General features: G+C 43.2%; 1 protein-coding gene across 6 annotated transcripts in view; it reads right to left on the minus strand.

Annotated features, from left to right (window-relative positions):
- Positions 1–20908, minus strand: part of FLNC (filamin C) — a 183230-nt gene that overhangs the window by 32512 nt on the left and 129810 nt on the right. For all 6 annotated transcript variants that reach the window (XM_069229398.1, XM_069229400.1, XM_069229397.1 and 3 more), the window contains 6 exons: positions 18444–18606; positions 14090–14250; positions 11218–11385; positions 4820–4943; positions 1280–1436; positions 274–463 (listed from right to left, as the gene is read on the minus strand). In XM_069229398.1, coding sequence (XP_069085499.1) covers positions 274–463; positions 1280–1436; positions 4820–4943; positions 11218–11385; positions 14090–14250; positions 18444–18606 — 963 coding nt within the window. The remainder of the gene's footprint in view (positions 1–273; positions 464–1279; positions 1437–4819; positions 4944–11217; positions 11386–14089; positions 14251–18443; positions 18607–20908) is intronic.

Consider the following 20908-nt stretch of genomic DNA (forward strand, 5'->3'; position numbering starts at 1 on the left):
TAAGCACACATTTCACCCCTTGTGTTTAAGGTTTCTCCTTGTAATTTGCACAAAGAAGTAGATGAGATTACCCAGCAATGTGTGGCGCAGGCTTCAAGATTATCTGATAGGTATTGTTATAAAACACACCTGTGCCACCTGTACCTAGTACAATTCTGAAGCAACATCACAAATTTGCAAAGACAAAAGTGACCAGCACAGGCCTATACTCAAACCTAAAAACAGAGCAAAAGTAAAGGGAGAGCACTGCCATCATGAACAGCCCTTACCCACCTGTTACTAAGCACTTGCTGGCATCCCCCGTGGGCAGCGCATGGATCCGGAAAGGTGAAAAGGGGATTTCGTCCCCACCATACTTAATAGTTATAGTGTAACGTCCAGTCATGTCGGGCACATAGGAAACGGTGTATGTCCCATCGCCATTGTCTCGGATGTTGGCCTTTTTTGGTTTGCCTTCAGGATCCTGGAAAGAAATTAGATAATGATTACTGTATAGGTCTTAAAGGATGTTGTTTATTTCTACAAAGATGGCGCCCATGAAGGCTTCAGTTCTAAGTTCATTCAACCTAAGAATGTATACCAGCATTCCTAAGGGTAGCAGGGTATATTGATGACAGAAAGAAATGCAAAGAGACTAAAGAAGGATCAGGCATCAGGAGTAGATGCACAGGAGAGGAGAGAGGAGAACGGATGTAATGTAGGCAAGGAGCAGGGTGCAAGACGTTTTGATTTTAGGGTTAAATGTGGCACAGAGTAGTACCATGAATAGGTAAAAAGTTACATCTAGCTGTCTGTATTTGGTGGTACAAAGGGGAAGAGGACAGGCAGGGTCTGAAGGTATATCTTTCTGTTTGAATAAAAATGTAAGATATATGGGCCTAGAGGGGACTGGTGTGACATTACTGAGATTAATAAGGTTTTGAGGGGAAGGACAATGGCTGTGGTTTGCTAGCTCGAAGGATACTGTGAAGGGTGGAGACAAGTTAAGGCATTTCAAGAGGAGTATAGAGAGTATGAAAGAAGTAGGAAGCATGAATGTGTCACGATATTTGTATTAGAATGATTGGGTCATGATATTTGCATTAGAATACACATGGAGGTAAAAGGAAGGGAGATTTTGTGAGGCTGGCTCTTGCTGTGATGGAGTTTAAGTATCTGGGGTGTGATAGGGTTGCTCCTCAATTTTCTTCATGTGGATGTTACATGTGAGATTAAAAAAAGAGTTATAGTTGAACATAAAAAATGCAAAATAGCACTGTCATAGAGGTGATGTACATACAAGGATCTGGACTGTAAGAAGCCCTTCGCCAGCATCACGGGCATCAATAGTAAACTCCACAGGCAGACTGGCAGGGATGCCCGAGGCGTTGAGTCCAGGTCCACTGGCACGCACTTTGCTGGCATCATGTGTAGGTTGCACTTTGATTTTGAAGGGACTGCAATAGAAGATTCCAAAACACATTAATAACCCACTAGCTGTACCCGGTAATTGAAGAGAGAGACTGGATATTCAGTTGTGGAACTTAGAACATCAGCAATGACATTGGCCAATCACCCTTTAGATGGAAATGGTCATTCAAGCCACATCCAGTCCACTCAGTTCTTGAGACCCTACTGACAGTATCTTCAACCCCAGCATTTCCAGGATTTGACTGCACAGCAATCTGAGCTTCACCCTGCATGTCAGTACTCGAGAATTTGCAGTTCCCACCTATCATCTAATTTGCAGCCCCACCTACCCCTAGCACTGCTGTTCCCAGCTTTCCAGTCAAATAGCCCCCTGCTTCTTCAGTCTCAGATGCTTCATGTTTTCTGGCAACTGAAAGCATTCCCAGATCAGATTCCCCCAAGCGTTCACAGCTTAAGTCTATCAGAGTGCTTCCAGTCCCTGGATGACTCAAAATGTCAGGCTTAAGAGTACTTTCTGCTCCAGTCCCTAACCTATCCCTGATTACTCGATTAAATGGTTTTTAAACTGTGGAGCTCATTTAAAGTTTTGCAGAGAGGGGATTCTGTTGCAATGGTGGTGGGGTATGCTCTCTGGTAAATTCACAGCCTAAAGTATGTCAACACTGAGCCTACTCCTGCTCCGTAGCTGAAATACCCCACTGATGACCCGAAAGAGCATGGGCCGTTGGAGGTTACTCATAAGACTGTCCATCCAATTCCGAATGGGCTATCAAATGGTTTTCTTTTTACTGTCCAACACCTTCTGGTAAAACTTGGCGGAAGGAACAATAAATAAAAGAGAATAATTACATCCACACCATGGGAGAAAACTGGTGTAGGGGGTCGTTAGTTTTTCATTATTCAAAAACAAACTCCCACTTTGGTATGAAAAGCTGTGTATAAGGTCCATGGGCAACTGTCCTGTTTGGTGGAGTCGTCCGTCAAAGTTTTACCACATTGGCAGGAACCACCGTGACAGTGTTTGCTCTTAATGTCAAGAGTAGTCCACGGGCTGGGAGACAATCTAGATTTGGCAGGTGGAGGTCCGTCGGGGTGTTGAGGCAATGTTCTCCAATATCCTGATGGAGTACCCACTGTCTGCCAAAATCTAAATCAGCCCCTAAGACTCTCCCAGGATTTCAAGCCCCATTCTTTCCAAATATTTCTCATCTCAGCCTTTCTCTGCAAGTTAGGTGTCAATAACTCCCAATGTAACTAATCACAGTTTTCTTCAGATATTCCAATACTCATAAATTCCACTGTCGACATCTCCCTACATTTCCAGGTTTAGCATTCCTCTTAGTTCTATGCTCTCCCAACATCCGTAGCCTCTACTAGAATGTTCAGTCCCTGATGGTCTCAGCACTCCAAGGCCAGCCTTTTTACACTTTGAAAGTCCACGCCTCTGCCACCTTTTCCAGTTCCAGTCTCTCCCAGGATTGAAACCCCCAACCTCCTCCAACATTCCCCGTACCAGTCTTTCCCATAATTCCTACTTCTATCCTCTTCCAGTATTACTATTTACATCGTTGACAGTCCCAATTATCCAAACATACCCAGCTCAGTGCCAGCCTTTCCCACTATTCATTGCCATGTACTGATCGTTCTAAAAAAACATTTTTTATACAACTTTTCATCTTCACAAGAACTACTATGAAACAAGCTCTGGCAAAGCCAGTGGGTCTTGCTTATGCAAGAGCTATTGACTGTCCCAATGTAGTTTAGCCGTTTTGTAGACCACTGTGGCTGCTGTTCAACATGACTAAAGTTAGTGGCATAGAGGAGAGTGGTTTGGAGAGTTGTAGAGTGGTATGGTGAAGAGTGGAGTAGAGTGTTGTAGAGTTTTGTAGAGTGGAGTGGCAGAGTGTGTAGTGTATTGGAGTGGCACAGTTTGAAGTTGCGTAGAGTGGCATTCACTGGAGTGGCATAGAGTGGACTGCTGTAGAGTGTATTGGCATAGAGTGTTGCAGAGTATATTGGCACAGAGTGAAGTGGAATTGAATCCAGCGGCATACAATGCAGGGTCATAGATTATAGTGCCGTAGATTAGAGTGGTGCATCATAGGGTGCAGTGGTGGAGAGGGAGGGACACAGAGTAGAGTGACGCAGTGTACAGTGGCGCCGAATGCAGTAGCACAGAGTGAAGTAGACTGCAGTGGTGTAGAATTGTTTCAGAGTAGAGTGAAGTGGCAAAGAGTGGAGTTAAGCTCGGTGGAGTGCAGTTGCGTTAAGTGGCATAGAGTGTAATGGTGTAGAGTAGAGTGGTGTAAAGTACAGTGACATAGAGTGCAGTAGTTCAGAGTAGATTAAAGTGGCATACAGTGGATTGGTTTTGAGTGCAGGGGCATATAGTTGACTGTTACAGAAAAAAGTGCATTGGCATAGAATGTATTGGCACAGAGTGCAGTGGCGTAGAGTGCAGTGTTGAAGAGTGGTGTAGAGTACAATGGCATAGATTGGAACTGTGCAGAGTAGAGTGGCCTGGACTGGTGTAAAGTGACAGAGTGAATTGGCATAGAATAGAGTGGTACAAAGTAGAGTAGAGTGGCACAGAGTGAAGTGGCACAGAGTGGAATGGTGAAAAGTGCAGTGGTGTGAAGTGGTGTAAAGTGAGGTGGTGAAGAGTAGAGTGTAGTGATGTGGAGTGGTGCAGAGTAGAGTGGAGTACTAATGGTGTGATAACTCACTGACATTAAAAACAACACATTTTCAATTGAAATGACCATACAGTGCACAGATGAAAATGTCTGGAAATTGTATCACCTAATGTAATGATTTGCTTTGATCACATTACAGAGTTTGTTACCAACACACTTCAGAAATAACAAGACATTTACTTTATTTGTGTTTCTAATTCTGATACATTCTGAAATAGTTACACAGTTCATTTAAATGTCGTTGTATGCTAAAAAAAACCTATTTCCCAGTATCCAGCAAGATTGTCACATAAATCCTATCATTTTGAAGTCAGAGAAAGGAAAGTAAACAAGCCCCTCGAATACAGCACCTGATATTTGACCTCTGTCTTTGAATCCAAGGCAAATGTGATGAGATAAGAACAAGATTTACAGTCTTCTTTACAAAAAGGGAGCACTCAGAAGGATACTGTAAATAAGGTTTTGGCAAGGGAAGGTATGAGCTCAAGATGGACAAACAAAGCCAGTAAATGGAAAGCAAGAAAATGTGAGTTATGAACAACAAAGCCAATGGCAAGCAATAGGCAGAATGGATTCCTACGTCAATTTCTGAATGTTTCAAGATATCTTTAGCAAACCAAACAGCTGTACTATCTGGTAGTCTGCATCCCAAAAATGAGTAATCAGGGAAGGAAATAGAAGAAAATAGGCCTTTATTGAGATATAAATCTTACCTGCGCGGGACTTCCTGCTCTGCGTATTTCACCGACACTGTGTATGGGCCATCTGTGGCTGGGGTGTAATTCACAGTATGGGTGCCATCGCCCTTGTCCCGAACATCAACTGGTTCTGCAACTCCTATACAAATGAAAACCAGGCTCAGATTTCCTGCCACCAAAGAGGGTTTTGGAAGGGAAATACGTACAATAAGGGAGTAGCCAGATCGAATACCTTGAATATACAAAACCAAGTCTCACAGGGAAAGCACCGCGACTGAACCAGCCTTCACCAGGGCTTTCGTGCAAAGGGGAGCTTATCCCCTAATATTTTTTTAATTGTATAAAATTATAATTTTTTAGGAAAATTAGCAGCGTGCGCACTGCACTGTTCCAGTGGCATTGATGAAAGCTTGACACTAACTAAATAAAAAATAAAAATAAATACTGACACGCTTTTGCATTCTCTCCTTCCAGTTATAGCCCGTCTGAAGCCCAGACATTTTGAGGAGAATGAATGTCAGATGGTACATTTTAAGCCCATATGGCCAGTATTTACCCTATATGGCAACCTTTACAGTAATATCATGGCCTTCTCACGTTCTATGTAACTCACAATTCCATATGATATTATTATATAAGGTGGATAACTCAGTCAAGCCACAAGTTTGAATACAGTCAGTGCATTCACACCTTTTGATGTTAATGTTTCTGGTGTTGATAATTGTTTCCCACTTCCAAGGAGTTGGCTTATTGATTGTGTATTTGATATGTAAAAGTGAAATAAAATTGCAGTGACATTTTCTATACAAATGCGCACATTATTTTACTTTGGCCACTAGATGGCACTGCTGACAAGATTCTCTCTTCCACATTTTTTCTCAAAGGCTAGGTGTCACTACAGCATCAGTACCCATTTGCTCATACTTGGCTGACACTGGTACCCTCTTTCTGCACCAAAATCTCTATACTCTCTGCACAGCAGAGTTACTGCGTATCAAAACAGCAAATTTACTGTGTATAAAAACAATGCAAACTACTAACATTACAAGTGTTAACCAAGTATATAGTAGTGATCATTTCTGTTTCTAGACTGTTTGAAAACCATGTTTTGCAAGGTTTTTGGTGACCTAAATAAACATATTTTGCTGCCTCCTGAAAGGTGACCTAAGATGATGCGGATTTTTTCTTCTTTAGTATTATAATTCACAGTTTCCTTGTCCATGCAGAATTTCTGGAAGTAGGTGTCCAAAATGTCTTTGCTTGTGGGACAGCAAGGAATAAAATGTCACTCTTTAATTCTCCCACGTAACACAGCTGGCAAAGTCTACCCTCTTTGGGGTTCCGTGTTGACCTGTATTGTTCAATCTTTATTTGTAGTCCCTGGTCATTCATTCAAAATTTGGAAAGTGTTTGTCTGTGTTTAGGGATTTTCACTATGATGGTATATTCTGTAGGCTTAAAGTTTCTTCCCAGTGATTCGTAGCACCCTAGCTTGTTGTTTTGCCCAAGTGTGTCTCCCAACATACTGTGTTGTGGTTCCTTTGAGTCGATTCTAATGCCCTGTAAATTTACTCCTCCTACTAGAGTACTTCTGTTTTAGGATTCTTCAGGATTCCACAGATAGATTTTAGGATTGTGAGGGAGCAGTCTACTAATTGTTTAAATAGTTTGGTAACTTGGTCATCCAGGACTTTCTAGTGTCTTTGCAGTGCATTTGGGTCACCTTTCTTGATGGGGCGCCTGCATTAAAAATTGTGCTCCTGGATAATTAATGATAGGGGAGAAGCCCCTGGTTCTCCCATGCTCCCATCCATGGTTCGGTAGTCTAAAGACCACCCAGAAATCGTTGGTTTCCCGAATTGAAAGTGCAGATCTTCTATATCCTGTTGTGCTGCTCCTAGACCCCACTCTTCACTGCCATAACGTAAGGTTTGACTGACGTTGTGTCACAGTTTTAGCATTATTCTTAGTTATGGTTTGAAGTATGCTGGCCATTTAATGATGTCATAAAAAGCACACAAAGCTTTTCCTTGAAGCGTTTTTTGCAGTTTAAAACTTCCTGATGTGCTTATTTTGAGATCTAGGTAAGTTTAGACTGTGGTGTTCTTATCTATTGCACCACTAAGTAAGAGTTTAAACTTGTGTGTATTGTTATTTTAACTTATTTATAGAACATCATAATGTTGGTCTTCTTTTATGTTTACCTCGAGTCCACGATTTTCAGTAACTCTCCATAAAATCAATATATTCTGGAGACATTATTTGATTGGTGATAGATGAATGGGTCTCCAACATACAAAATACATTTTATTTATGAGCCATTCATCACCAAACCTGGAATCTGTGATTCTTCTAACACCTATTGGCAAGTTCTTCTTGTAAAGGTTGCACACGGTCAAGTGGAGGTTGCATGCTAAACTCCTCCTCCCTGCTTACGAGCCTCGATATGCATGTTGTTTACCTTCACTTACTGATGATTAAGGTAGTAAAGGAGGATTGCAATACAAAAGTTGCCATTCAAAGCATGGCATACAGTGAAACTATAGGATTCTGCCTGCCACCTACAACATTAGGCCTTGCTAAGAGCCTACAAAGATGCTTATTTTTCTGTACAGGCTTTGTCAAAGTTGCTTCCATCCCCACATTCCTTTCGATGCCTTCTACCCTCCTTCTGTCTTCATGTTGAGCACCAGCGGATGGCTGACGTCCCCTTCAATCCCCATAGGCTTCCTGTCCCAGCATTTCTGGGGATCTGAGCTACAATGTTTATCTATTGCGCTCACAAGCAAAAGGTGATTCCAGGATGGTGCCTGCACGTGTCTGGTGTACCAGTGGAGACTAGTAAATTCATCATCTTCACACTTCTTGTGCAAGGGCAGATCGTGGTCTCTCCTGCTTTAGTCACGAACATGGTCTGTCCTACACAAGTCCCACAGAGGCTGGCGTTCAGTGGCGTGAGGGGCGTCACCCTACCACCCTGCTGGGGTCAAATAAAGTCACAGAGCAGCTTGAAACAAATTGCAGTTGATGCTCGGTGGCAAAGGGGGCTGAATCTGTAGTTTTTGGGGAAGGGGCAGGGTTGAAGGATGGCCAGTCTCCTGCACGTGCACTGGCTGGGCGAGATCTACCTCACCTTCGAATCATAAGTAAGGGAAGTGACGTAGCGGTGGTGGGTGTGCTGGGTTTTATCGTTAGTAATATGGTTTCATTTGTGGCGTTAACAACAATGGCCCAGGGCGGGATTGTAAAAGTGCATTCAACAAAAGGGCAGGGGGTGGGGCTAGTCAAGCGATAGAATGTTAGAGACGGGTTCGGGTCAGCGACCTCTGCCTCCATCATGCAAAAAATGAACTATTTTTGTTGCTTCTTACTTGTTATTGATAGGCAGAGTCGGGGACAGGGCGTCTGGGAGTCCAGCAGCCTCTTCCCCGACCTAATAGAGCTTATACTACGATATTTCAAAGGTTCATTTTTTTTCATAGCACACAGTTCGGCAGCTCAGTGGCGTCGCAATGAGGCCTCTGGTTCATTCGTTTCGTTTGTTGGAGCACTGAAGCCTTCACATTGCAGTGTGTCCGACTGTCCATGTGGGGTCGCAATTGAGCAGTCCTGCCCTTGTCCGCCCTGGGGCTGTTCTCTCTTCCCACATGGAGAAAGGGAGAGGGAACCGCTTGAATCCGCACAGGCTGCTTACCCTTTGAGTCTCTGCACACTGTTGCCACCAGTGACGTTAGCTCCATGCTTATCTGTCGGGAGGGACTACGGTGGCCATTACTTTTCACGCCTCGTGACGGTGTTGCACTTCTAGCGCCACAAAGGGTACGTTCCAAGGCAGGATTAGGTGTGGGCCATAGACTGCTCCATCGAGGAGCCTCGTGCTGGGCCGGGGGTGTGAGGGACCCGAAAGGATCAGGTGAGGGTTTTCGCAGCACTGCTAAGTGCCACTCAGTTGGTGTTAGACGACTAAGACAAAAACCAGCCATGTAAGTTAAGAGCCTGGCGGGAAAAGCAGCCATCCGGTACGGTGGGAGCTCAGGCGGGTAGTTATTGGGGTGGAGCTGTTAGCGTGCCTGGTAGCAGCCTGAGGCTTTTCTGTGTAATTCAAACTAGGATGTGTCGCCGAAGCTCACACGGAGCGTCCATTACGGCTCAGCAGAGCTACTTTTCCTTGCAGGCAGAGCCGTGGGTGGCATTGTTTCCACAACCGAACCTGCGGGTGTGCAGATTGTTACTTCCCTCGTAGTAGCGTTTCCATACTTTCAGAGGCCGGGAATATAACCCTTATCCAAATTTGCCTTGTCACACAACATTACTAGCAACTGCACCTGGGAAGCTCATGTGTTTAAATAAGATAAGTAATACTACATTTCCCAGAATGCGGAAGGGAGTTTACAAAAAAGTCTGCACACATGATATGGCATCGTATGGGAGCTGTGATTTGACAGCAGCCGAGGGAACTTATTTTGCATGAGGTTTTGTATAGATCGTGTTATTGCTGCTTCCTGGGAAGCAGTATGGTTTCCTACATTGGTCCATGTTTTTCACCCTCTATGAATTCGTCTTTCAAAGTCTGAGTCTCTATTTCAAGACCTATTGTAATTCCAGTTTCTTAAGTGAGATTTACTGTGATGGTAGTGTGTTTTAGATCATATTATATTGTATCATATAACATCTTATCATATTAATTTATGATAAAGCAGCTCCATAGTTTGAACCCGTACTGTTAACATAAGACTACCCCATAACCACAAAATAAAGGTTATATCCGGGAAGGGCCTACTCTGCCTGTCATGCATTTAAGATGAAGACACCGAAAGTTGTTAAACTGTCTAATGGTGTCACTGTAAAATGCATAGCCTAGACTGGAGCAGTATTTTAACCACATATTGGCAGTCTGGGAAATGTAGTTCTAGTTTATTTCATATGTACAAATACAATCTTCAGTGTTTTGCTGTAAATAAAAATAATGTTTGCAGCTCTTACATTCACCACAAAACTAAACAGAACAAATTACAGTATTTGTAATTCTATATGTGCATGTATGTTGGTGTGTATGCAAATGTGTAGTGGGATGATGTGAACATGGCAAGCCCATGGCATAACTGGAAAGCATGTTTTGGGTGACAACCTCTTGGGTCTGCCAAGGTGTTTAAGCCAATACCACTTTGCATTAGAGGCTGTTCGAAAGCCACTGATAAAGCAGTGTATTGGACAAAGGAGATAGCGCCTGTTATTTAATTTATTTCATGGGCATACGAGTTTTTCTATATTATTTTATAATGCCACTCTTACTGTCACAGAAAATGCATTATTTTCTTAGACATATGAACACTAACTTAAAAATGTCACACATATTTAAACCGATTAACTGTACACTAGAGGTGGGCGAGCTAGCGGATTACAGGGGATAGCTGAGCCACAGCTGAGCCACGGGTGAGGTCTGGCCACAGGAGCCCGTACGGGAGCAGAGCCCTGAAAATAGCTGGCGTGTAAATCGTACCACAAATATCATGTTAGAATATAAAATGCCTTCAAAATTCAAGAAACTGTATTTTTTTAACACATAGAACCTTTTCACCTTTCTACGTGGGATTATCTGAAAAGTATTTATTGAAAGCCAAAGTTTTTAAACATGCACTGAAAAATATTCGGACCCTGTTCTGATGACATGCTATTAATAAATTAAGAGTCAAATCAGCTGTCACCTATGTGGACTAGAGTCTTGTTATAGCTGGTGCAACATTATTGGCTATTAAACACTGGAGAGGTTTTTGCATATCACACATTCTGAACTCACATATTCCAAAATCCTCACAGTGAAATATAGTATCTACCCCCTCTCCTCCCCACCCCACCAGGAGATTATTGCTGGATTTGAAAGGACCTACCAATCTTGCTGGATTTGGAAGGACCCGAGACCCACCAATCGGAAAACACATATACATTTTATCCAGTTTTCACCTCTTCGGCACCCACCAAAGGTTCAAACGCTCTGGAGTGGTTAATATGCAACATTTAGCACTCAAACAAAATGCTGAAAAAATACATAAACACTGCCCATGGGTTGTTCTGCTACCTATATTCCCCACATTAATTTTAACTTTATCTGACAACACTGTTGCTACAGATGTATTGCTGCGAATATCTTTCAAACGCAAGGTATCTGATTTTCAGATTTGACACTAGGTGGCAGTATTTCACCAGATTTTCTGTTACAATTTTTCAAGGAATAAAAAATAATAGCAAAATGCTCGTGAACGTGCCCACAGAGTTTGCACCAGAATACTAGTATAACGTTTCTTTTGAATTACATGCATACAAGGCTCATTTGGGGCTTTTTTTAACTGCCATTCCATTCTGAAGGAGAGTGATCAAAGACGCTAGAGTGCGAACTGAAAGTTATATATAGTTACCTGAGGGCCCCAGCACCCGCACGTCCAGAGGGGCCACTCCAGCTTTGCTGCAGTCCACAGTGAAGGTCTGAGGTATGTGGGCCCTGACGCCTGCCCCCAGGCCCGGGCCGGAGCACTTCACCTTACTGGGGTCCACCACCTCCTTCACGGGAACTCGGAACGGGCTTCCTGTGGGAGGGGAGAAAAAAATGAGTGTCGTCTGACGACTTCAGGGATTTTTACTTCAGACCACTGTGAGAAAATCACTCAGCTCAGAGAACACGAATTTGTTGCAGGGACAGGCTCCTTTTATAGGAAGTTTGCGGTGCCCTATTAGACTGACTTTTGGAAGGTGAAGACAGCAGGAGTAGGTTAGTGCAGTCAGTCGCCTGTCAGCAAAACCCCTGTAGGGTATGGTCTCGGCCGCCTTTCAGAGGCAACTACTAACTTGTGACTTACTCTGGCCCAGACCAACCCCTCATTCCAGCGTAATATCCCGCAGACCTGGCATGTGACCAGCTTTACCAAACCTTACATAGGCCAGAAGGGAAACCATGCTTTCCACGGTCTTCTGCTAACAGCAAAGTACACTGTCTGCCACCAAGGCCCCTGACCCGCACACCTGGACACGTTTTTCTAAGATGGACCCTGCTTCTCCTGATACCGCGTACTCTAGATTTGATGCTTGTAAGAGAAGATAGACTACATCCTTTAAAGGTTAGATGTATGCGCCTCTCCTCCCCTCCCTCCGCGCCAGCCCCGGGGAGGGACTTCGGAGTCTGGGGCTGAATTGTTTCTAAGGCCATTTTTAGATGAGGCCGCCTGATGTGCCCAGGCTTAAAAAAGACCAGGGCGTAAGTGGCAGCCGATTGAAGGCTGGAGTTGCCACATTAATGGAGCACCACGTGTAGGGGAGTTCAGCAGCCCGGCAACCAGCAAGTTCGGGGGAAAGTTGTGTGGTGCCGGGCATACTGAGAGAAAGGCAAGGCAGCACAGCAGCACACAGGGAGGGCAAGGGTGGAGGGTGGAGAAAAGCACGTGGAGTGCCTGGACCACCGTCCAGAGAGGCGCAGAGAAGAAAGCACCCAACCACCACCCTAGGTAAAGAATGGTGGTGTAGTCAGGGCGTTACGGCCATTGCTGCAGACTTTGGAACTGAGGGACCAGGTTCGAGTCTTGGCGTCGGCTCACCATCCTGTGATTCTCGGCAAATCACTCACTCGAAACATAGCTGGGGCACTGTCTTGCATGTTCACTTTAATACTATTTTCCATGCAACTTTGAAAGTGGATGGATGTTCCCAGTCTTTCTTTTCACTTACAGGGGGTGCGGAAGTCATCGTTTTAATATGAAACACACCTTGTACATATCTTTATCATCTATCATTAGTTATTGTCAATTGAGATAATGGCTGTGTCGACTCTAATGGTTTTGTTAAGGTCAGGTATGTCACGGTAAAGGCTGTACATATTGTGGGGTGCACAGTAGTCACATTCATGCAGAGTTTGTATCTTGCGCAGTACAGAAACACACGTACCTACAATAGACACAGCATAGTTAGAAAGTTAATGCAGTACAATAATGCAATTATATTACATATTGTTACATAATTCACTAAGGAAAGGTATTGTGAACTGGGGCCTGAAGTATTGAAAGGATTTATCCACTCTTTGTTTATGGGGAAATGTGTTGATACATATGGCCCAAAATTACATCATAAATATAGTTGCATAGTACAGTAACATTGTTAGTTACATAGTTACAGTTGATACATGGTCACTGTTAGTATACGAACACTGTAACATAGTTAGCATAGCTAGTAGAGGAACATAATCACTAGTAGTATAATTACATAGACTGCTTAAAGACGATTGCTTGCTTTCAGCAGTCACACTGTGACACTGTTAATACAGTTGCATACAAAGGTAACATCTTAGGGGTGGTAAGTTAAATATTGTAATTACGCAGAAACACAGATCATATAGTCACATAGCACATATACTACAGCTAGCATACTTTCCACATTTGGTGCATAATTTAGTAAGTTAAGGCCTGATTCAGTGTTTAGCGGACAGGGTACTCCGTGGCAAACACGATGGAGGACACTGTCCCCTAAAATGACGGTTCACCAGCCTCATTTAGGGATGGATGGGCTCCCACTTTTCTTTCAGTAGGGCCTCCACTGCCTCTGTCCACGGAACACTACCTGTGATTGCACGACGAAGTAGGGGCCGTTGCTGTAAAGCAACCGCACCGCCCAGTCTATTTGGACAGGGCCATCTGATTTTTTTCTGTCCATCACCTCCAGGCAAGACCCGGTGGGGAGGTACCGAAATAAAAACATAACGGCATCCATATCCTAGGGGAAAATCGAGGGTGTTGGGGTCATTAAGTTTTTGTTTTTTAGTAACAAGTTCGCAAATTGAGAGTTTGGTTTTTGAAAAAACAAAAAAAGTTTGGTGAATGGCTGTGAAAGTCGACGGCTGCCAGCCACTAAACGTTCTCTACCTTGTAGGGCACTGCTGTGACTGCTTGGCTGGTGGCCGTCTCTAAATTAGACGGATTCCCGTCCATCAGGGCGGGGACGCTAAACCCTCTACCAGTTTACGGCCAGTAGTCCACCCGCCAAGGGCTAAGTCTGACCCGTAGTTCTAGAGCAGTGACACAGTATGGTTCCGTGTTTACTGCAGCTCACTGACACACTTGTGATATAGTGAGTACAGTTCATACAGTTCACATGACAGGAGCACACGGGCTTAAAATCTGATGCTTTTGCCCAGTTGACAGAATCTGGGCAGTTATTAGGGCTAACCTTTCTATATTTTGGAAAGTTTGATTAAAGATGAGTGACTAATGTCTGTGTTGGTGCATAAAAGACGCTGGGCACTGGTACCTGGAATGGGCCGGCCTCCGAAGGTGATGTTCACATCGTAGTCTCCGGGGGTGAATGGGATGTACTCCACAGAGCAGCTGCCATCTTTATTATCCTTGCAGGACATCTTGGCCTCGGAGGGTCCTTCAATGGCCAGGCCAAGCCCACCTGTGCCGGCTCCTCTGGAAAACATCAAAGCCATGCAAGATAAGTGAACGCGCCACACGCAGCATCTAGGTAGGAACGGACATGCCAAGGATTACAGTACAGATACATGGATGATGGTGGAAACCAGGACCCCCTTAGCTGTATCAACTTGCAGTGTTCTTGCTCATAATAAACTCTCGGTGGGATTGCTTGCCATTCATGTGCCCCATTAACTCTGCTCATATCTTTGGCAGGGTGTTGTTGCTTCCTGCCTGCGTCACCAGGAGGACTCAGAGTCCAGGTTTAATGCTGCATTAACCTGCATGGGTCATGCAAACTCCATCCAGTGCTAATAAAAGTGTTGACTCAATGTATAGAAGCGATCGTGGCCCACTGGAAATTTGCTGATTTCCCATTAGCTGAAGCCACTGCTCACAGTTTTATTGGGTTTTGTATATTGTATTTGCCATTACCCTGTATTGCTTGTCAGCTCGCAGGATACTACTGAAAGTAGATTTAACGTATTCTTAGCTACTGAGACTAATAGTTGTGAACCATATGTGCAGCACTCCATTAATTTTAGCATGTCAGTTCAATTGTAAAACCAGCGCTATCGGTTGTATATCCATCACAAGAAAGCAACCAGGCGTAAAGTTCTGGTCCATGTCTGCTCTGAACGAGATTACAACAAATTAGTCCAATTTAAAAAGTAAAACAATAAAATGTTTTTTTTTTTTTTTTAGTTCAAAATTTATTTTTGGGTGGTTGTTTTATTTAATGTAATTTTCATTTATTGAAACGTATATATTTCTTTCCCTACTCATTCACTGCTCTCCTTCTCTGTTGTTGTAGGATCTCTAAGGCCAGCCGAACTTGTACTCCTTCAACCTCAGCTAGTTTATGAAATGATTTAGCTTTTCCCCCCAACACTATGAAACTATTTTTCTGGGTTACAAAAGCAATTTTACATTTTGTCTTTGCATCTTATTGTTTATGTCTTTTTATTTCAATTATTTCCTTTTATAGCCTGAAATTGAGCACCTGTCCTGTATCAAAAGTATTTATAGCAGGAGCAGCGTGCTTCTCCTAGGACTGGCAGGGTGACTTCTCCCTTGGAGTGTGCAAGTGGTTTCTCTCCTCCTTGTCTCCTCTTGGTCTTCCGCCTTGCACTGAAGCGTTATTTAAAGGTCGCCACTCATTTCATTGGATCCTTACATTTATTTTTCAGTTCCCTTGATTACTTCTTTGGGATTCACTGACTGTACCTCTCCACAAGGCGCCCAGGTGTTGCTAAGGCCAAATGATGAGCAGCGGGTATACTCAGTTAGAGTAAGGCTCGCTTGACTGTAGCCTCAGAGTGAAGCAGCACTGTTGGCTTAACCCAATGACAGTGCAATACGAGCACTTGGGGTGGTGACAGGGCCCAGCTTTGAATCAGTCATTTTTTAACCATAACCTGGAGGCATCTCTATATGTGGGCTCTGCCGTTTGATCGGCCCGTCAGTTTTGTCCCAACCCTCAGGCCAAGGAGGTTGTTGTTCTGGTCCAGACCTTTTAAGATGAGGACCTCCGCTCGAGCACTGTTGACGACTGACACAATTTATATTTTGGTGCTCCGGATCAGATACGTGACTGCTTGCAGCATTTAAAAGTAGGCTGCCTGGCTGTTTTCTTTTTACTACATACACTAGACTATAGCAAACCCCGAGAAGGCAGAAACACAGTGGCTCCCACTTGGTCGCTTATGCGTGAAGTCCAAAGTGCTGCGTATCACCCAGAAAGCCTGGGACATTAAAAAGCCACCTTTTTTTTATTTGCCGCATGTCCTATCACTACATCCCCTCTCAGTTTGATTCTAGAAATACCGGATCCTCAGCATCCCCAGCCTCTTTAAATCTGAGAAAGGATCAGAATATTCTCCATTCTGCCTGAACCCTGTGGAACTGTGAGCCTCAACAGATCACGAGTGATGTACAGAAAACCATTCTGAATTTAGCCACTTGATTGCACCATGAAAACACTGTTGGTGAGAGCTATCCAAACAAATGAACACATTTTTATTTGCAGCAGCATGTATGTAATGCATAGTATAAAATGTATTTGCAAACTGTAATCTCAGGGAACCGATCTGCAACTTTAACGCATGCATAAGAAGACATACCACAGCATTCCGTGACACCCTCGAGCCGGGTATATAAACAGTAGGGTGCCGAAATATCGAGCCCTTAAAATCTTTAAATGCTACCATATTATAGAAGCATATTGATAACCAAAATAGCAAAAAGGCCAAAAAGGTTAGTTTATATTATTTTATATACATGTATATATATATATATATATATATATATGTGTGTGTCTGTGTGTGTGTGTATACATATATATATATATATATATTACACCCTCCAAAGGTCCACCTTGTGGTGCGCAAATTTCACAGGTTAAAACGTGAGGAAAGGACCATTCCTCCACAATCTCCAACACCAACAATTGCAAAACAATTGATTTGTTTGCACTCCAGGAGAGTTTTATTGCTTCTGTCCAAAAAGAAGTGTAAAAAGACACCACCAATGCGGTTTAACCTCTCGGTCTTGATTACAGTTTATAAAGTTTCTAAGATGCAATTATTAGCCCAACATCCCATATATGTGGTAAGCATGGCAACATCTAGCCCATAGATATTATTCATTTTTGTATATATTTAAACTATTGAATCTGTCTTGGCTTTATAGATATTTTTTGTATTTAATTATTCAACTATGCTCTAGAGGTTTAATAAGAACAGAACCGTTTAGTGGATTTTGATTATGTTTTAATTGTCACAAATGTTTGTAGGGGACTACGTGTCCCAGAATGCACTTGGGTGGTGGTAGGAAAATGAACTATAAATAGACACTCATGGGAAGGTTTGGTTTGTAAACTGTGATCAAGACCGAGAGGTTGAAAAGCGTTGGTGGTGTCTTTTTACACTTGGCACAGGGATTAATACATTATTTATGAGAATTATTTCAGACGAAAGAGTCCTGGGATTCACGACCTGAAGTAATGTTATTGTAAATCTCTGGAACTTAATAATTGTCAGAAATCAATGCATATCAGAAATAAGTATTGGTACACCATTCATTAATTGAACAGGAGACAGGTTTCATGGGCTTCCTCACATTGAAGATTGCATGAACATACATTTATTGATACATCACTCTGATAACACGAGTACATTAATAGTCAAGAATACGTAGTGAGAAAATGAAAAGCACGTAAATGTAAAATACACAGCAAATTGACTTATGTATACTATAGACAACACAGAATCTCCTTTATTAATTGTTCTGCCTAAAAACATATATATGTGATATAGATCAATCTTGTTTTTAATTGGTTGTAATCTGTCCCTATGCAACCAGTGAGAGGAGGTTGTGTAATTTTCAAATTCAAAATGACCTGATTGCATACTGTGCTTACCAACATCTAAAGTAAAATAATCTCTGCATACCTTGCATAGTATTTTAATCCAGTATCTTAAAAGAAATAAACAATAATAATGCTGTCAATAATGTACACCACATTATTTAATTTAATATGGGATATTTTAAATTAGACCGCCAGTGAAATTTGATCTTTCAAAAAAGTCACTAACCAGGAGATCGTTAAAGTATCCGCGACTGAGGAACCAATGATTGACTTTTCTTTGGCCGAGGTACAGGCTACCAAAGAGCGAAATGTTCTGCTGAGCAAATTGAGTGCAGAACGAATGGACACTATGATAACTTATTTTCACCATTTTGTTCATTTCATATCCAAGGGAATTTTGGAGACATACGTTTATTTTAACTGGAAGCATATAGATATATATAACACGTTAGCCCCGAATTCGTGGTGGGTTTTAATTTCTGATCACAAGAATACCCTGCCCAAGCAAAAACGTGAAATTTGGAGTGGTAAACACCGATCCTGCATGTTATGCCCCATTTTCAAATGCCACTCTTGGAATCGAAGGTCTTTACCATATTGGCTATGTACCTTTACCAGTGATAAAGGTATTTACCTCACTATTTTTCAAAATACATGAAATTGAGGCAGTCAATGATATTTTGCCCACAATCTGAGTTCCTTTGGACTTTTGAAGAAGAGAGCTGCTTGGTTACAGAGCGTGGATTAAAACATTACTTTTTCTGGAGAATAAACTCTAGAACTACTGGTTTTTAGGTACAAATCACAACGCAATACCCACCTGGTTTCTACTGTGAAGTGGTTCGACTTGTTTACCAGGCCTCCCTCCAGTCCTGGGCCATAGGCTCGGACGCGGGTGGGGTCACATCCCTCTGTGACAGACACGCGGAAGGGGCTCTTGGGTACAGCAACATCATCATACATGACCTCGACTAAATGCATACCTGCAACACAGAAAACATCCTGTCACATGGTGAAGGAACTAAGCAGGGAAGCAAAATCACTCTTTATGCCCAGGGCAGTTCGGTGAGGAATTAGAGCAGGCTGATTAATCTGCCCAGTGCACTTCAATGAGCTCTGCTTGCAGGCCCCTCATTGTGTGCGCTATATTTCACTGAAGGAGTTGCAAGCATAGGTCATTCACTATGTTCAATGCATTTCACTGGAGTTGCAGCAGTTCTCACATTGTGCCCAACATATTTCAGTAGAAAATCAAGAAAGACCCCTAAACATGCCTATTTCGCTTCAGTGGGGAGCTGCAGCAGGCCATCACTAGCCAATCCATGCCCATGGGGAGTTGTAGCCGAGCCATCATTTGTCAAAGACATTTCACCAGTAAGTTTAGTATGCATCCTTGCACCAAAGGGTTCTATGTCACAATATCGAGACCATTATAATCGACCTACAAAAGTATTGAAACCACCCTACCAACTATAACTATATTGCTAAGGTAAGTATATATAGGGAAGTGAAGAAATACTAATCTTAACTTCACATCTTCCTCCCTTGATGATATATTGGTAGCCAATATTGTGGGTTCAATATTTTTGTAGGTTGATGTTTTGACCACATTATTGTGACCTCCCATTCTCTTCACCTAAGGTCAGACCATGACACACTAATTCTAATTCTTTTGAGCCTATGCTATAAATACATTGTTAAAATTAATTATTCCTGTGTGGAATTCATCTCTCAAATTAGTAGCGTGATTACCCTTTGGAGCATGACTGATAGGGGTGGTTGGAATACAGAACCCAAGCAGCGGAGTGCCGCTTCCATTAACCCAGTGCAAACCACCTGTAAGAGACCATTACTGCAGGCTGGGTAGGTAATTCAGGGTACCCTATGTGTAAAGAGTAAAGAATAGGCTTTTAAAGCCCTTTGACAAATCATTTATGTAGTGAGAAGGAGTAGGGGTGTGCTGTGTTTATTTATGCACTTGTGTCAAGCGTATGGGGGTGGATGAATGCACTTTAGCCATGTACATTCCATCAGTATGGACAACAGGGGATGTATAGAAGCTGTCTCGGAGTATCAATCTCAAATGATTAACTACATGCTAAATAACTCAATATTTAAGTGGGTTCTCATCCTTTCACAATCGCATGTATAGAAGTAGTTGACGGGCATGTAGCAGAGCCGCGTGTCAGGGGAGAGTCATTTCTGTGTCTATGGTGTTGGGTGGGGTCAGCTCCTGCTTGGCAAAGCCCATTGAGCCTGACTCCTCACCCTACCGTACGTGGACAAGGAGTAGTTGGCCAGGGTGGCGGGAGGGCTTCGGAGGGTGTCCATGATCAGGATTAATTGTGAGCAGCAGCTGGGGATCTGACATTAGAAAACCTTTGTGAGAGCTCCTCGTCTCCTATTCCGACCCCTAAAATAACAGCCCTGGCAGCGCTCCTGCATTCCCCACCCCTGAGGGAGCCCAGCGTGCCCTTGCAACTGCGCGGTCATGGTCAAGCTCCTTCTCGAAGGGCCTAGAAGATATTATCAAAGAGATTCTATAAGTCCAAGACTTTAGGTTATGCCTCTAGCTCTCTTTCAGCCCAATTCAAAAATAGCTGCTAAAAAATGCTTATTTTATAAGCCTCCTTCTACATTCGGTGGAGCAGCCAGTGAGGGTGTAATTGGTGCTTCACTTCTCTCATCTGAAGGTACCCGAAGGACATGAGGAGGGATGTTAAGGGCTTGGAGGGTGGTAGAGAGACAGATGGCGTGAGAGAGGGATGAATTATTACGAGAGATGAGCCATAGAAAGTGGGGGTGCATGGAGAGAAAATGGGCACAGCGACAGAGGGTGCCTATGGGCACGCAGAGAGACAGAGAGAAGCAAGAGATGAACTATGCCCAGCAAGGGGCCTGCAGACAAAGGTGGGACGTCCAGAGTGAGATGTGGAATGAAGAAAGATAGAAGCATACGGACAGATGGGGCTACAGAAGGAGAGGAAGAGGAAAAGGTGTATGAACAGAATCTCTCAAAACGAGAAACAAAGCACCACCTCTCGTTCAACAACCAAAAGCTCTCTTGTCACCAATGTTCCCTGTAAGGCGGGCACGCGAGCGCGCGCGCACCTTTCCTTCCCCCATCGCGCAGGCCCCTTTGGCAAGCGCGCACGTTGTGCTGTTATCAAATGTTCTACCATTCCTATACGTTGTGGTAGTTTATATAGTTTATATGCTTTATCACTTTCTGAGTTTAAATAAGCCTTTTAGAGCGATATACGTGCTCCCCTAAGGCAGATAATG

The sequence above is a fragment of the Pleurodeles waltl genome, chromosome 4_1 (assembly GCF_031143425.1).
Source record: "Pleurodeles waltl isolate 20211129_DDA chromosome 4_1, aPleWal1.hap1.20221129, whole genome shotgun sequence".
NCBI lineage: Eukaryota > Metazoa > Chordata > Amphibia > Caudata > Salamandridae > Pleurodeles > Pleurodeles waltl.